At 35.6% G+C, this 17,162-nt stretch overlaps 1 protein-coding gene across 1 annotated transcript in view; it reads right to left on the reverse strand.

The window, feature by feature from the left end:
* The window catches only part of DMD (dystrophin), a 2,035,184-nt gene that overhangs the window by 1,445,466 nt on the left and 572,556 nt on the right, over positions 1–17,162 (reverse strand). Inside the window, exon 17 of the mRNA XM_065901098.1 lies at positions 8,166–8,341. Coding sequence (XP_065757170.1) covers positions 8,166–8,341 — 176 coding nt within the window. The remainder of the gene's footprint in view (positions 1–8,165; positions 8,342–17,162) is intronic.

Here is a 17,162-nt window from a genome sequence, read left to right on the forward strand (position 1 = left end):
CCTGCAGTGTTCCTCTATCTCTAGGGAAATGAGCAGCCTCTTGATGCTGCTTGTATGTTGAGTTGCCTCACTGTCCCTCTGTGCTGCTTCCCAGCTTTTCATCACCTCCTTCAACAATTCCCTGTATTATTTCTCTCTCTGAAACACCTAGAGTGGTTTCTGTTTTCCTGACAAGACTGACAAACACCCATCTGATATGCCATGAATATTTACTGAATACCTCCAATGGGCTAACTTCTGGGTTAAGTGCTGTCGGTCTAGAGTTGCAAATAAATGGCTCCTGCCCTCAAGGAGTTTACTGGAGATACAAATATGGAAAAACAAGATCATTACAATAAAATTCTGCAAGTGTTTTAATGGAAGGATTGTCAAAGCTGAGAAATGTCTGGGAGGTTAGGTTCCTAGAAAGAGAAGGTAGTTAGTTGGGGAAAAGGAATGTGGCAGCTGGAAAAGGGAAAGTAAGGAAAAGGGAATCTTCAATAGAGAGAACAGTAGGTACAAAGAAACAGAAGTCTGAGGGAATACAGAGCATTTGGAGAGCAGAGGGTGGTTCATTAAACCTGAGCAGAGGGCAGTGCCATTTGAAATGCAGTTTGTGGCCAGTCTGTGAACTGTTGGTAGCCTGTGACAAGAAAAGTCACTAGAGCATAAATAGTCACGAAGCATACGATTTCATCTGATTTCTTTTTAATTGCAAAACTTTCTTGACAAAGGAAGCGGTGCATTGGTTTATATTCTGGCTCCAGCTCTTCACCTCACTGTGTACTGGTAATAAACAGTTTGCAGACTATTTTGAGTAGCACTGGCATATAAGAAAATGGGTAGGGGAGAAGGGAGAGAAGCTGGAGAGTCAGGCAGTCAAAGATCAGAAAGGAATTCCTGTACTATGCATTTCAAGAACCACGGGCAGAGGAATGATCTAATTAAAACTGCCTTTTAAGATATATCTCAGGAGGCTGTGAACAGTATGGATAAGAAGGGTGAGCGTAGAGGCACAGAAATCAGTTAATAATTTCATGCAGAAAACTATCAGAGACTTAACTAGGGGGAAGGCAGCCTGGATGTAAAGGAACAAATACACTAAAGAGAATTGAACGGACTTAGGGAGGTGGCAGATATCATGACCACTGTGAGTGGCTGCACAGGTTGTACACTGCAGCAGTCCAGAAGGTGCTGTTTTTAGGAACTATGATGTGAAAGACAGTCTCTAAAGATGAGTAGTCTAAACTGCAGAACTTCATTTGTGATTTCTGTAAGAAGTCCAGGTGGAAATGCCCAAAAAACATTTGGATGTTACAGGTATGAGCATCGGGAAGGAGGTTAAGCTAGAGATGTTAATTTGGAAAACAGCAGGTATAGATGTGTGATAAAAGCAGGATTATAAATGATATCACCCTGGAAAAGAAAGTATCATAAAAAGAAAATAAAGCCAAAATGTGAGTCTTTTGGAGACCAACATGAAAGGGATTGGAAGAGGAGAATGGGAATACATACAGGGAAAGCAAAGAGGAGAAAAGAAACAGGGGAGAACAATGTCCCAGAAACTGAGAAAGAGGAAAATTTCAAGAAAGAACTAATTACCACTGTCAAGCACAGCACAAAGTTCAAGAAGGATAAACTGAAGAGCGACCTTTGGAGCTGACAATTAAGGAGTTCTCTGGTGACCTTGCTGAGAGCAGTTTCAGCATTTCATGTAGAGTATGAGAGGGTAAAGGAAACAATCAGAAGTAAGGAAATAGTGGTAGTTCACATCTTCTGATTAAAAATCAACTCTTTTTTGCATTCAACCATGCTTCCTCTTTTAGGTGAATAATTGTGACTACCATTTTCTTCACTCACGGAACAAACAAAACTGTATGTCATGGTTTCAGGAATATAGCTCTATCTTCCTCTTGGCTGGCATCTTTTTGTGCCTCACATTCTGGAAGAGTACATTTTCATACAACTGCTATAGCTAAACATCCATAGCTATGTGTAGCATCTTACAGGACCAGTTCCCATTATAGTGCATTTCAACTTGGAACATGTATTGGGCATCCCCAAATCAGAAGGTCCCGTAACAGGCTGGGAGTAAGATATGGACCCTGGCCCTGGCAAGCTTTGAGTCTAGGGGGTGAAACAGGCATATGAAAAGGTCATTTTAACATATAGCACTAGAGGGGTCATAAGAAGGGACATCATCTTGTGTGGCATCTTATGTAGTATCACTTAGCCTAGTCTGGAGTAAATGGTTCCTATCATTGGGGCTGGTTTGAGGAAATAAGAAGCAAGAGTCAGGATGAAACTAAGATGATGCTCTAGTGCACTGATTTACAAAATGTGGGCCCTGAACTAGCAACATCAGCATCGCCTGGGAACTCATTAGATATTAAGATTCTCAGGCACTGCCCCAGACCTACTGAATCAAAAACTCTGGTGGGGACCAGTAAACTGCCTTTTAACAAGGCCTCCAGATGATTCTGATACATGCTAAGGTATAAGAACCGCTGTTCTTGGTCAAGGGTTCTCAAACTTTAAGGCTTATCAACAATGACCTGGAGAGCTTGTAAAGGATTCCTGGGCCCACCTGCAGAGTTTCTGATTCAGCAAGTTTGGGGAGCGTCCTCCAAGTCTGCATTTCTAACAAGTCCCCAAGTGATGCTGCTGTTTCATGCACTGCACTATGAGTATCACTGCTCTAAGTGTTCTCTGGCCACTTAGCATGCCTCTAGAATTAACATTCTTACATTCTTCAAAACATTTATTGACTTATTGTTGACTTATATGACAAATTAGCTTTAAGAACCTTAAATGGATAGTTATCTTTTTGGAACATCTGAAGATGGTATGTAAGGTTTCTATTATTCACCAAAAATCGTTTCTAAACTGAAATTTGAGTTTATGACCAAGGTCATTTGACTCTAATACACAAAAAGAAGTAGGGCATTGCAACTGTTAACACTGAAATGGAAATTAGGAGACTCATCACTAGTCCTTATTTTGCAACTGAAAGCAAGTTGCTTAACCTTTCTGGACCTCAATTAACCTGCAACCATGAACGGGTCTGGAGTCTAGTTTCCTTAGATAAAAGGAGCAAAGTTTTATTTTACTGGGCAGTGCCAATGGAAAAAAAATATTATTACTGAGTCCAACATCCCAAGTATTTTAGGATCAATTTATCATATAGAAAATAAAAAATTAGCTCTTAGACACATTAATCATCTAATTAGATTCTCTGCATAAGTTAAAATGTTTTAATTTACAACTTCCAGATTATAGTTTGGGAATCAAAGTTAAAATAAATATCTAAAACAAAAATAGCTTACGCATTAATCTCATAAAATGGCAAAAAGACAGGTCTTATCTAACTTCCTTCCAAGGACGTGACATAAATTAACATCATTCAGGTAGTAGACATTAAAAAAAGGGAAAAAAACACAATTAAGCTGAAAAATAGAAAACAAAATAATTATGCAGGTACATAATTGTCTAGGTCATTTATTCCACCATTTAGTAAGCATGTGGGACATAGAGAGAAAAAGCAAACTTAAGACTGTCTGCTTACCTAGAAGAAGATAAAGAGACTCGGTGAATTTAGGTATTTCGAGACATCTCTCTACTTCCCTTGAGGTCAAAGATACTCATTTATTAACACCATAGCTGAAAAACATTATCCTTATTGAGATAGCATTTACTTAAAAAACAATTCAATTTGCCATTGTTTTCACCTGGCTGATACAAAAATGTAAATGAACGCTTTTGTGAAAAGTCTCTTTAAATAACTGCTATGTGATTAGTAACTAATCTCCTCGATAAATCCCAATTTACTATATAATAGATCTAGTTTTAACTTATTCTGAGTTCCATACTCCGATAATTACCTATATGTAAAATATTATCACTGAACTGCAGGGATAATTTACTATTAGAAATAATTACCTTGTGACCCAAGGTCATCAAGGACTTTCGTATATCTTAGTGTAAGGAGGACAATTTATGCAGTAAATATTACAAATGTAGAAATTGTATCATTATTAAGGAATCAACTAAATGTACCTTAGATAATTAAGAAATTATAGTGTGGTACAAAGCTGAATTTTAAATCCCTTAATAGTTTTGAACAAATGATGATATCCTAATGGGTAAAATTACAATATTAAAGATTATTAGAATGTTCATTTGTTTATTATTAAAAACAATTCCATGAAGAAGTAGATGGAATTCTTAAATGCTACTGAAAAATAAAATTTTAGTTATCACAATTAATTGAACTCTATTACTCTTTCAACAAATATTTATTGATTATTTATTGTATGCATGGTACTATATATGGAACCTAAGTAAAATATAAAAAATCTGATAACAGGATTCCTTTGTTGTGTTTGGTGATGAGAAAAATATATGTGGGTGACATTGACGCATAGAGTAAAAAAGGAATGTAATGTACTGGATGAAGTGGAAAGATTTCGGGGAAGCTACACAAAAAACTGGTGGGAGAAAAATATTTTATACCACAAGAAGCGGTTTGTGTTTTACTATGGGGACAACTGGAGTTATGGGGATCTCGAGTCTGGAGGGTCAGCATAAAAGCAATTTTAGATATATTAATTTAAGGCAGATTGATCAGAAAGGGGGGTGGGCAAGTCTGGCCCCAGGGAGGTATATGGCTTAGAGTATGGCGCTGGCAGTTAGAATGACTGGAAAATGATGACACTTGCCCAATAACATAGTGTAACAATAATAATAAATAAGGAGAAAGGAAAGAGAAACTGATACAAATGGAGAAGTCAGGTGGTAAATTCTGTTTTGAAGAGGAAGATGAAAAGGCAATTTTTTGTTACATTTGGTAAGCTTGAGAGGATGCTTACTATGGAATTTTTTTCACCAATAGTCCACGAGCACCATCTCTACTTTCTCCACCAACCATCACCTTCACTATCATCAACACGTCAGTCACCACCACCACTTCCACCACTGCCTCTGCCTCTATCACATCCACATAAGCAAACAAGAACAACAGCTACTGCATTTACTGAATTCTAACTACCTTACAGGCAACTGTATTAAATGCTTCTTACTTAATCCTCAGTGTTCAATAAAGTGAGGATATTGAATCTGAGGCACAGATATTAGGTAATTTGCCTGGGATCATAAGCTAGTAATTAAAATAGGCAGATTTCAAACCTGAGTAATTCTGATTCCAAAGACCATGATTTTTCCAATATTTGCTACTTCTTTAGCCACACAGTCAATGAGTTATAATAACTAAAATACGTGTGCAATGTCTGAGTAACTAGGTGTGGGTAATTGGAGGCAACAAATGTTTGCATTTGATGAAAATAAAAATTGAAGCACTGCCTGGATGCAGATCATAGATTTAGAGACATAAAAGTGAAATTTGAGGGAGTCAGATATAGAGCTATGAAATTTGGGAGTCACTCATTTAGAGCCAGACTTGAATCAATGAGAGGAGATAATTCAGATAAAGAAGTCAGAAGGGCAAAAAAGATTTGAATTTATAAGATAGTACCATAGGACTTAGGCAAAAGGAAGAAAGCAAGTCAGATAAAGAGTAGTAGGAGTAGAACCAGTAGTGTGTCAAAGAAGCTGAAAAAAGGGATCGTTTCTTAAAAATCAGCACCCAATAGATTGCCAAGACTACAGTCTTGACAGTTAAACACTAGTAGTTCTCACCTGGGACAAGAGAGAATCACTAGCCACCATGATGTTTTCAGTCATGTCTGCATGACGCCTCTGGAACCATTATAGTATTTTAACCAAATTCCATCCTGCAGACAATGATCACTTACTGAATTTAATTGCTCCTAAATGTTTTCTCATTTCCTCTCTTTGTTCAGTCTAAACTTATCAATCTAGTCTTGCACAGAGTGTCCATGTTACCCTACTGTCCAAATCAGGATACATTTGAGAGTGAAAGTTGGTGCTTTATATAATTATGCTGGGACAAAAGGTGTAATTTGGGATGATTCAGGCAAACCAAGATATAAGATCACCTTTGTCATTTATCTACAAAAGAAACATGTTCCTACACAGTCCAGGTTCTGTAGTCAGGTTACCTCAGCTGAAATCCTGGCTCAGGCACTCTGAAGCTGTGTGTAATAGTAATAATAGCCATACCTATTTGGGAGGGTTAGTGGGAAGAATAAATGAGCTATGCAGACAAAGCACTTAATCTAGTGCTGAGTGCATAATAAAATCCTCAATAAGTGTTAGCTTTTATTTAAGTAATATATTCTTTATGTTCCCAATTGAACATGCTTCCAAGCACTTACAAAAACTGCTGAGAGCATATGATACAAACAGAATTTAGGAGATAAAATATTTCACCACTAGTCACACTTTCTTGAAAACAAAAAAGTACTCAGAACACATTTTTCCTAACCAAATACATTCTCCAAACAGGAGCCAAGAATAAGCTTTTGAAGACAGAGATTGATAGGAATCAAGTTGCTCTGTTAATATCTGTATTAGAAGGGTCCCGAACATATTAGGGGGTAGATCAACTAGGTCTCCATATTGCTCTGCTTGGAAACTTGTTGGAGAGCTGTTAGGTTGTTGCAAAGGATCCATAAATCCATGTGCCCACTAGGCATTGTCTGTAGACATATATTTAACAAGGTATCAAATTAATCGCCATGCTCTTAGGATTAATAAAAAGCAAATTCATTAAGAGCTTTACTGATTTATTTTTGCTGTCACATTCTTTCTCCATCAATGAATGTTAAAATTTCAACCACTATAATGAGTAGAGTTCTTGGAAGTTTCTGCCCCAAATAGAAGGCCAATATTCAAAGATTCTGAGAACCATTTGACTGGAACAAGGCTCAGTAAACTTTTCTTGTAAATGGCCAGATAGTAAATATTTGGGGGTTTGTAGGTCATATAGTCTCTGTGACAACTACCCAACCCTGCCTTTCTGATGTGAAAGCAACCAAGGATGATGCATAGATGAATGAGTCTGACTTTGTTTTGATAAAACCTTATTTGTGCACACTGACCTTTGAATTTCAGAAATTTTCACATGTCATGAAATATTCTTCTTTTGATTATTTTCAACCACTTAAAAATGTTAAAAACAGTTCTCAGCTCATGAGCCCTACAAAAACTGGCAGCAGGCTGGATTGAGCCTGCAGGCTTCAGTTTGCTGAGCCCTGAATGAGAGGGTTCACTCAGCCAAGGAGCTCCAACCGTGGAGAAAAGCCCCGTGGTCTAAGGTGGAATTATGAAAGTAGGTTAAAAGTCACGGATTAACAGGGAAGTATTGAAAGTCCTAAATGATGTACTTGAAAACTTTTCTAGGTGTTTCTTCCTTTGCCTAAAACATCTGACAAGCTATTTTTGGGTATATGTTCTTCTCATGCTTCCCTACCCTTGTATACACGAATTCTAATGTCAAATGTTCCATGTGCTCCCAAACACATGCTGCTTAGAAACATTAAGGCATGTTTTAATGTTCTTTCTTAATCTTAGAATTATAATAATTGGCATGAAAAGGAAATTGTACCATTTTTATGATTTTCATGCTAGCTTTTGCATTTATGAAATTTTATTCCCATCAGTTTAATGTATCTACTGATTTACATAATACCTAACTTATCTACAATGTCTAGTTGAGAATATCCACGAAAAGCTCAGTTAAAAATTCTAACACCTTCAAGATAAGACTTTATAAATATCAAAGAACAGGAAATCTGTTCTGTAATTACTCCTGATATAGGACATGCAGATTGAGACATTATGTTCTCGTAAACTAACAGAATGGATTGTGTCTATTATAGGTGTACTTCTTCTTCATGAAAATGTCCTTTCCATTACTGGAAAAAGGCATTTAATGCAAAAGTAGGCACTGAACAAGCAGGCTCTTGATAAGAAAAAAGGAAACTTTCAGGATAAAAGGCATCTATCACTTGTGGTTTCTTCTTTCAATCCAGAAAATAGTATTTCCATTAAGCATTCTGTTTTTGTTGGGATAGGGATTGCTTGAGGGAAATTTTAAAACTTACTTCATAATTTGTCTCACTAACTTAACTGACATTATAGGCACCCGAGGCTTCTGGAAATATTGTTTAGGTAAAAACACTGCCATCAAAATAGCTGTAAATGAGTTTTCCTGCTTAACAATTACTCTTCGTTTGAGGATAAAGCCATGAGCAAAAGCTTCTCACCTTTTCCTAATTTCGGAATCCACAATAATCTGCCTCTTCTTTTGGGGAGGTGGTGGTGGGAGTTCCTCTTGGGCATGCTTTATGAGGATTTGTTCCCTCGTGGTCACCATAGTTACCGTTTCCATTACAGTTGTCTGTGTTAGTGATGGCTGAGTGGTGGTGACAGCCTGTGAAATCTGCAAGAAGTATTGAAACAGAGGTCACACACTGCTTGAAAGACTTCAGCAAAGACTGCTTGGAGTGGTGAAGGAAAATAATGAGAAACTGTTCCTGTTTGTTGGTAAATTGACCTTCAGATCAAAATAGCACCATATTGAACCCAAATCAAATTGTTTTATCTGACTTAAGTTATGTTGACTGAAACCACAAAGGAAAGTAATCTCAAAACCAAAAGTAAACTAGCACCTCTTCAATTTATCGGTCAAGCTATGGGAAATAAGTGGGGCAAAGGAGGAAAACTTAGGGTGTCATTCTGTCATTTAATTAGACACGCTGTTTAAAGTATTTACAACACTAATGTAAATTTTGCTCAGGTATGCCAGCACTAATTCCATTGCCTGGAACATTGTATATGTTTATTAAATAGTGCACTGAATGCATCTTTGGTTTTCATAAATATAATTATTTAGAGTCTATAAATTTTTAGACAAAATTCTTTGAACTGTGTAATAAATGACTTTTTAATCAAATAAGTGGTATGCCCTTTAAAAGTACAATAAAAGATTAATATAAAATGCCTATTAGTCCAGAAATACATTTAAGCTGAATATTATTCGAATGTTAAAAAGCACGCTACACTTGTTTGATTTAAATTAGTCAATCTGTTAAAATATTTGAGTATCCAAAGTTAGCATTCAATTCTTCTTGGTTTAGAATCACACTAACTTTGTGTTCAGACTTTACAAAGATTTTTTTTTAGACATAGATCATCACTCTTTGAAATGATACGATTTGTGACCCAAGTCGTGAGAGGCCATTCCCTCAGTACACAGGCATTACCAGACAGACAAGTCACAAAACGGTGAGACATCCTCTTGCCTTAACCACGAATTCTGTCTCACAGTCCTCCAGTTATTAAGACTAAAAAGTTACCTCTTGTGATGTTAATCATTACTCTTCCAGTAAGCCAAATTTTTCGGAAGATCTATTTCCATGGAGACCAAAACAGGCCTGCTTTGGATCCACTTATACATACTAAATATACACATAGTCAAGGATCTGGTTGGGACCAAGATTAGTTTTACTGATTTTCCTGAATTTGCCAAGAGATAAGAAAGAGGTTTGAGGGAACCTCCCTGCCTCACACATGATGACCGATTCCCTCAATGGGAAGAAAGCAGGGAAGCCTCATGATCTTCTGATTCCAGCTTCCAAATAGGAATTGACATGTAGTAATGAAATCCTTTGTCATGGTGTCTTATGAAAAAATTGCTTTTGACAAATACATTTTGAAGGTGCTACCCTTTGTGCAAGCCACATCTTTACATATGCCAAGGCCTTAGGGACTTCCATTTAGGTAGCCTAAATAGTTTAAAAAAAAAAAGGACATTAAGAGATATCAAGTTTCTACATGTGTCAAGCACAGGTTTTATCTTCTCTAAGATCTCCACAGATTCATTATTCAGAATCAAGCACTGAGCTTCAAACTATAATTATATAGTCCATCGACAAGTTATGCCAAAATGAAAGCAGAAGGTAACATAGTTTTTAAAAATGCTTAAGATATAACCTCAAACCTAACTGAACTCAACACAAAATGACAATTACATGATAAAATTAATTCTACCTTTAACCAAAAGGAACACAGAGTTTTTAAGTAGGATTCCAAGAGCATTTAATTTTTTCAGAGTAACATTTTTTTTAACCATGGGCAAATTGTTTTTGCATACAATCAGGGCTTGAAGAAAATATTGTTCAGGTGGAAAATTTCTGCTTTTATATGTGCAGGCACCAGAATGCAGAGATTCTGAAAATACAAAGCTATTTTTTTGCAGTTATATCTAATGTTATGGAATATTTGTGCTACTGAATATTTGGCTGTGAAATTAATTTCTAAAATGTTATAATATCTTCTAACTGATACTTATTATGAAATTGGATGTGCCCACGGAAGGTAAAAAGAAATGGCAACATTATATACTATGAAAAGACATTTAAGAATATAGCAAACCTTATAAGAAAGAAAAAGTAATATTTTTTAATAAAATAATAGCAGACGTGGATCTGTAATTGTTCTATACTATAACCATCACTATACTGTATTTGAAACTACTACTTCATTTCCTTTGGGATACAGAAATAAGAAAACATCTGTGCATCGACCCTGTAAATACAGGGTGTAATTCATTATATATAACAAATTAATAATTACTTTCAAAACCTACTCCAGAATAAAAAACAATTGGTCATGTACTAAATTTCCCCATCACTTTTAGTTATTGACTGTAAACACTTAATTATATGTTAGAATCATTAAAAATATAGACAGGAAGGGATTATGGAGGTCACTGAGTATAACCTCCTCCTTACTACAGGATTCACTACTTCCAGAAGCAGACAACTCCTTCCTGAGTATGGAATCAAATTTTCCCACTGGCAAAGATCTTTACACCTAGTGGAAGCCTGCATTATTATGACTTCATTCATATAAAATTTGTTTTGGGAATTCCCTGGCGGTCCAGCGGTTAGGACTCTGTGCTTCCACTGCAGGGAGCATGGGTTCAATCCCTTGTCTGGGAGCTAAGATCTCACAAGCTGTGCTGCGTGGCCTGAATCAATAAATAAATAAAATTTATTTTGAACCCTGAAACAACAAAGAGTAAGGTGAGTATTGTTTCCATCTGACAGTCTTAAAGGTCTGAAGCTTGATAATCATGACTCTAATAAATCTTATTTCCAAGCTCTATAATACCAGGTACTTGCTAGAACTAGATTTAATCGGGTGCTCCAAAACCTAGATTTTCTGACTTTGGACATCATATTCAATTAAAGCAATCTAAAACTGCATAAGTTATTCAGCAGCTGAATCATAATGTTTCAATTAAATCCTAACATCTATTCAATATGTGTCACTACAGGACACCCACAAACAAATACAATGGAATCTCTATTTTTAGAGATCTCACAGTATAGTAGTGAAGGTGACAACCACACAAATAATTGTGAGACAAGGTGAGTTCCATATGAAAAATACAAGTATGGAAAATAATTGCATGTAAATGTCTTCAAGAAAACAAAATAGATTTGTTTTTAAATACTAGCCCCTTGATCTGTCAGTTAACTAGCCAGTAAAAATGGAAAAGAATTATTTGTCTTTAGGTTTGGAAGCTAGTTCCCCTTACAGTGATTAAAAGTGGAGGTCTCTGAGACAGGCTCCACAGTTCTCAAACAACAGGTCCACAGTTCACATCCTGTAACATTTGAGGAAGACTGGTTACTCAGAGCTTTGATTTCTTTTCTTCATATGTAAAACAATAACGATAATACATCTCTCACAAGGGTGTTGCAAACAAGGCCTGCTTCATGGGTGTGCAACTTATGTAGTCACCCACGTCCCCTCACTCAAAAGGATCTCATTCTTGGTTTCATGCTCTGCTGTCACCCTCCTGAAATTCTTAATAATTTTTGTAAAGAATTCCTGCATATTCATTCTGCATTGAGCCTCGCAAAATATGTACCCCGTCCTGGAAGCAAGAATTAAATTACATAATGTTTGAACACAATAAGTACTCTCTTGCTACATATTAGTAATAACCACTAAAAAGTCCAGAGAAAATTCAGGAATTTTTCTAAACTGAACCTTCTTTACTTATAAAGTGATATATGTTAATTTCCAAAATTTACATTTTTCCCATTGTGAGAAAACCTGGAAGAGCATTTGCCCAGTATCTTGATAGTTCTAGGGTGAACATCTTCTTGCATTAAGGTTGTATAATTTGGGTAGGTCTAGAAAAAAACATACTATTTTCAAACAATGAAAATCTTTCTTACCATTTTCTCTTCCATTTGTTTAAAAATGCACATTTTGAAAAGGAGCTACATGTACATTCAAGCATATTTAAAGAATGTAAAAGAGCACATACGAAAGGAAACATTTCTTTTCCAGCACTGTGTCCAGTTTCTCATGGGCAACTAGTTGTATTTACCACCTGTTCTTATATTTTATTTCATTTTTTATTTTATTTTTTTGCAGTATGTGGGCCTCTCACTGTTGTGGCCTCTCCCGTTGTGGAGCACAGGCTCCGGACGCGCAGGCTCAGCGGCCATGGCTCACGGGCCCAGCCGCTCCACGGCATGTGGGATCTTCCCGGACCGGGGCACGAACCTGTGTCCCCTGCATTGGCAGGCGGACTCTCAAGCACTGCACCACCAGGGAAGCCCTGTTCTTATATTTTAAATTAACTTTGTGCTGTTATCTTTCTTTCAGTTTGGCCCATATTCTTAACTGCACCACTTAATTATTTAAATAGTCTTGACTTTGTAAGTTTTGATGTTAGAGATTTCTACTGGTATTGTGAGATACTATTTGAACATTTTTAAAAAAACTTAGTAAAAGAGATTCAAATTATAAAAAAATTAGTTACCTAATTTATCTTATTATCATTATTATTAAAATACTTATACTTGTAATAATAGCTACCAGTCATGGAGCTCTCTGCACATTCCAGGCATTATGCTAGGTGCTTTGCATCCCTTATCTTATTTAAAATACTCAAAACAGTATCTGCAGTAAAAGCTTAGTAAGTGGTGGCTATCATTACCTCACAATAGCCCTAAGAATAAGTACTAACTTTATTCCCATTTTATAGATGAGAGGTAAAAATTTCAGGCAGGTTGACAAGTGTGGATTGAAGTTTCTCGTTGTGTTCTTTATACATACAGAACTTTAGAGTGATCACTGATTTTAAATGGGCATAGAGGGGCTGCAGTTCTACAGTTTAAAACATACTGCATAATCATAGCAACAGTTTTAGCTGATAACTGATATCCAGGCTTAAAACTATCTCCACAGGCATGGTAGCACAAGGCACAAATATGCGATGATGGTGTGAGGATTCACAATTCTAAGCAACAGAAAGGATTTATATGTTGAACTTTATGAGAAACCTGGGGTAAAAGATCAGGTGCTCACAAAGGAAGCTGGGTTATTAATCAAAAGGCTAAAAAATGTTCTATCTCATGAACAAATGCCAAGGAATTAACACAGCTAGGTGTAGCATACAAGGAGTACCCAAGTTCATGAGAGTGGCTTGGTAACTAAACTGTAATATCAAATACTGCCCTGTTTTGATACTGATATTAAGGCAATATAACTTATTGAATATATACTGATATTAGAATCATAAGCACAGAGTCAATATTCAAAAGATATCATAAGTCATTCTCCTATTTGAAATATAATATTATATGATGGTTAAGAAGGTTTATTCCATAAAACTCTCTCTTTAATTTTATGTATTTTGTCCCTCACTTCAAATTCTCTTTGGTACACATTGTCAGAAAAAAGAGATACATGTTGGCTTCAGGATACATACTAAACACAGAATTTGAGCAACTGTGTGAATTAGCCACATCTGCAAAAATTCAAGAAGCAATGAAATTTATTTTTTCTGATCCACCTGACCTTCCTCTACACACCATCTGGCAGGAAGTAATGGAACACTTTCTTTAACTAGGAATGCAGATTATTAAGCATACAGAAAAAACTTGGATTTTTCTTGCTGTGTTATTTCATTTATTGTCAATAAACAATAGATTTATCATATAGACGCTGAGTATTTTATCTTAATAGTATTTTAATTACATACTCATGATGAGTGAAATGTAACTATTTCAGAAGCCAGTCTTCTTCTAATAGGAAGAGAATTTCATTTTTATTATCATCTTCCAGCTGACCCTGAGATTTATACAATGGAGATAGTTGGAATCTCTTCACTAATTACTCCAGAGTTTTATATAAAATTTCAAGAAAAGAGAAACGCATCATAAACATTTAGAATTGGAAAGACACTACAGAGATCTTCCTAGACCAAATTTTTCATTTTATAAATAAGGAATGAGTGGTTCCAACAGTTAATTCAGCTCTTGTCTCTTAAATTTTCAGTGCCTACAACATTTTATGTTGTTGTCGATAAATGAATTTACAACATAAAACCAATTGCACTGATGCACACAAGGCCTGTTCTCAAACATCTACTTTAGCTGAAGGTAGCAAAAGAATACAGTTAATTCCCAAGGTTATTTGAGCTATAACTTGGAAATTTTCTAATAAAACCTTTAACCTAAGCAATTAACCAAAAGATGCTCTAAAATTCAAGATAGTTAGTCCATGAATTAACTAAGATAAAAACCCAAAATAAATGAGGAAATTTTATTTTAATTATGGGTTTTATAAAACCATTAAAATTGTTTTTTAATTGGCAGCAGACTGATTAGACTTGGAGAGCTTTCAGGAACCAGTGAAAAGGGTTGTCAACTGTAAGGCCTTAGAGTATTTTTAATTAAAATCATTGGCAAGAAGATGAGAGGCAAACCAATTGTAACTACATTTCATGTATCAAGAGGTCTACAAAATAATGCTTTGAGAATGGGTACAGTCAGAATGTGCATGTAAAATATTTTATGGAGAGTAAAAACAGGGATCTCTAAAATATGAGAATGAACTCTGAAAAGAAAGGCAAATACAGAAATTTTCATCTTAATGCTTTTGCATCTATTTGCATTTCTGGTATTATGAAAAACACTAGCTTATTATCTTCAACCATGTTTTACATTACTTACATGTCTGGCAGGAGTTTTAAAACTCTCAGAAGGACACAAATAATGTAGAACAGATATATCCATACATAATAATCACTTTCTTTATTTGGGAATCCATGAGTACAGACACAGACACACACAGCATAAACATGTACGCTCATGTTCAAGGGGAGGGGAATTCTGAGGACATTAATTTTATCTTTAAGATATTTGTGCTCATAGTTCAGAACACTGCAAAAATGGTCATTAGGAATATAGCAAAATATTGATAAAATGGGAATAAGAGCTATGAACTTGCACGAGTCATAGAATGTTCCTTATTTCTGGCAAAGAAGATAATTTACTCTGTTTAAAAAAATCACAAGGCTACAGAACTTCTGGACTTATCTAGATAGATATATTCTTACGTCTAAACTCATGCTGCCAAGTCTAACATAAATTACCATAATAAATTATAAAGCAAATGAATAATATCCCCTTTCCATAGTATACCATGATTTCAGTTAAATGCGAAAAATAACCTTTCAAATCATTTTAAGTATTAACTATAATGAATTTCTGACTATCGTATTCCCTAATTACAATCAAAATATAAATATGTCCACCAGGGGCACGGCATTTAGGAAAAAATAGCTGAGTAAATTTCAATGAGCACGTTTATAAAAAAGTTTGGAGGAAATATAGGGTCATTCGAGTATTTAAATAAGTCAATTCAAGGTGTATTTCATTTGCTCTCTTTTCCCATTTTAAGCATCCACATAGCAAATGTTATTATTCTTTTTAACTTTTGGAAATAGAAAGTATTTCCATTTTCTTAGGCTGCCTTCTCATCAACTTCAGCATCTTCAGCTTGTGTCCAGGTATTATTCAAGCCAAACCTGACTCTGAAATGCAACAGAGCAGCCCTCATAGTTGATTTTTTTCATGTTTTGATCTCTTGCCATGCTACTGTTTCATAAGGTCAAAATCCCTCAAAGCCTTGACCTGAAGAGCAGTCAAAATTTCGGGCACATGATGAGCACACATGAGCACGATCGGATGCCTTGTCATCTCAGTCACAATTCCAACACCCTACTGGATTTTAACCATTACCAGAACTTTGCTCATTCTTTATACCAATCATTTAAAAGGATTTTTAAAAGACTGAGTATATTGTGTCATTAATGTGACTATTTTTCCCCCACAAACATGCTGGAATATATGCATACAAGTGAGCTTTGTTCTTTAAAGTCACAACTTTACCCTCAACATTCTTGGAATTCTTATGCAATTTTGATTAAGTTCAATGTGACACGTAAAAAAGAAAATCACTTTTTTTAGTTACAAGATACTATTTCTTTTTTCACTCTATCTCCTTTTAATTCCTCTTTCCCTGGGTAGCTTCCTAAGAGCCCCCCACTCCCAAACAATGATTTGGATTGGGCCTATGATAGTGCATTTTTGGAAAAAAACAAGGAGTGAAAAGTGAGACATGAGCTTAAGAAAGGCTCAAGCTTAGTGTCCTAGGAAGCAATATAACTCCATTTATCTGCTTCTGGTCTGGTATAAGAGTGTATAATGGTTTAAAAATAAATTAAAAAAAAATCATAGTGAACTTACAACAAGCTGTCCAGACTCACTAAACAGAATGCCTTGCATATCAAGAGAACCTTTTTTTCTCAAAATGCTTTCATGTCTATGGTTTTATTTTACCCTCATCAAACCCCAGTGAGCAAGTAGAGCAGATATATGTTATATGTTGGAAATCATTATATAAAGAATTACACAAACTTAGTACTGTTTTACCATAGATTTCATAAAGTTCAAAAAGAGGAGGTTAAGTAAGTTGCCCTAGGTGGTAGTCTCATAACTTTTAAGCCATTAAAAAATAAGGTTTCTATTTTATTTTTTAACGAACTAAAATAATAAGTAAGATTTTGATGAGATGCACAAGTCTCATTGTACAGAATGAGCATATTTAAATACTAGCAATATACTGCTAGGAAATACTATCAATATATTGCTAGGAAGGTCTCCGTTCTTCCCATTTCAGGCAGCACTGAGGAACACCAGAATGTGGGGACTGGCACATATGTCACTGTCTTACTAATTCAATGTTTTAAAAAAATATGTCCTGCAGATTTTATCAAAGGCTGCATGCAGATTACTAGCCTACTGAATGAGATTTTCTGAGCACAAAATCTAGGACTATGCATTTGAATCAGTTTCCCAGGTAACTATTATGCAGACTCAAGTTTG

Source organism: Phocoena phocoena, chromosome X, assembly GCF_963924675.1.
Source record: "Phocoena phocoena chromosome X, mPhoPho1.1, whole genome shotgun sequence".
NCBI classification, from domain to species: Eukaryota; Metazoa; Chordata; class Mammalia; order Artiodactyla; family Phocoenidae; genus Phocoena; species Phocoena phocoena.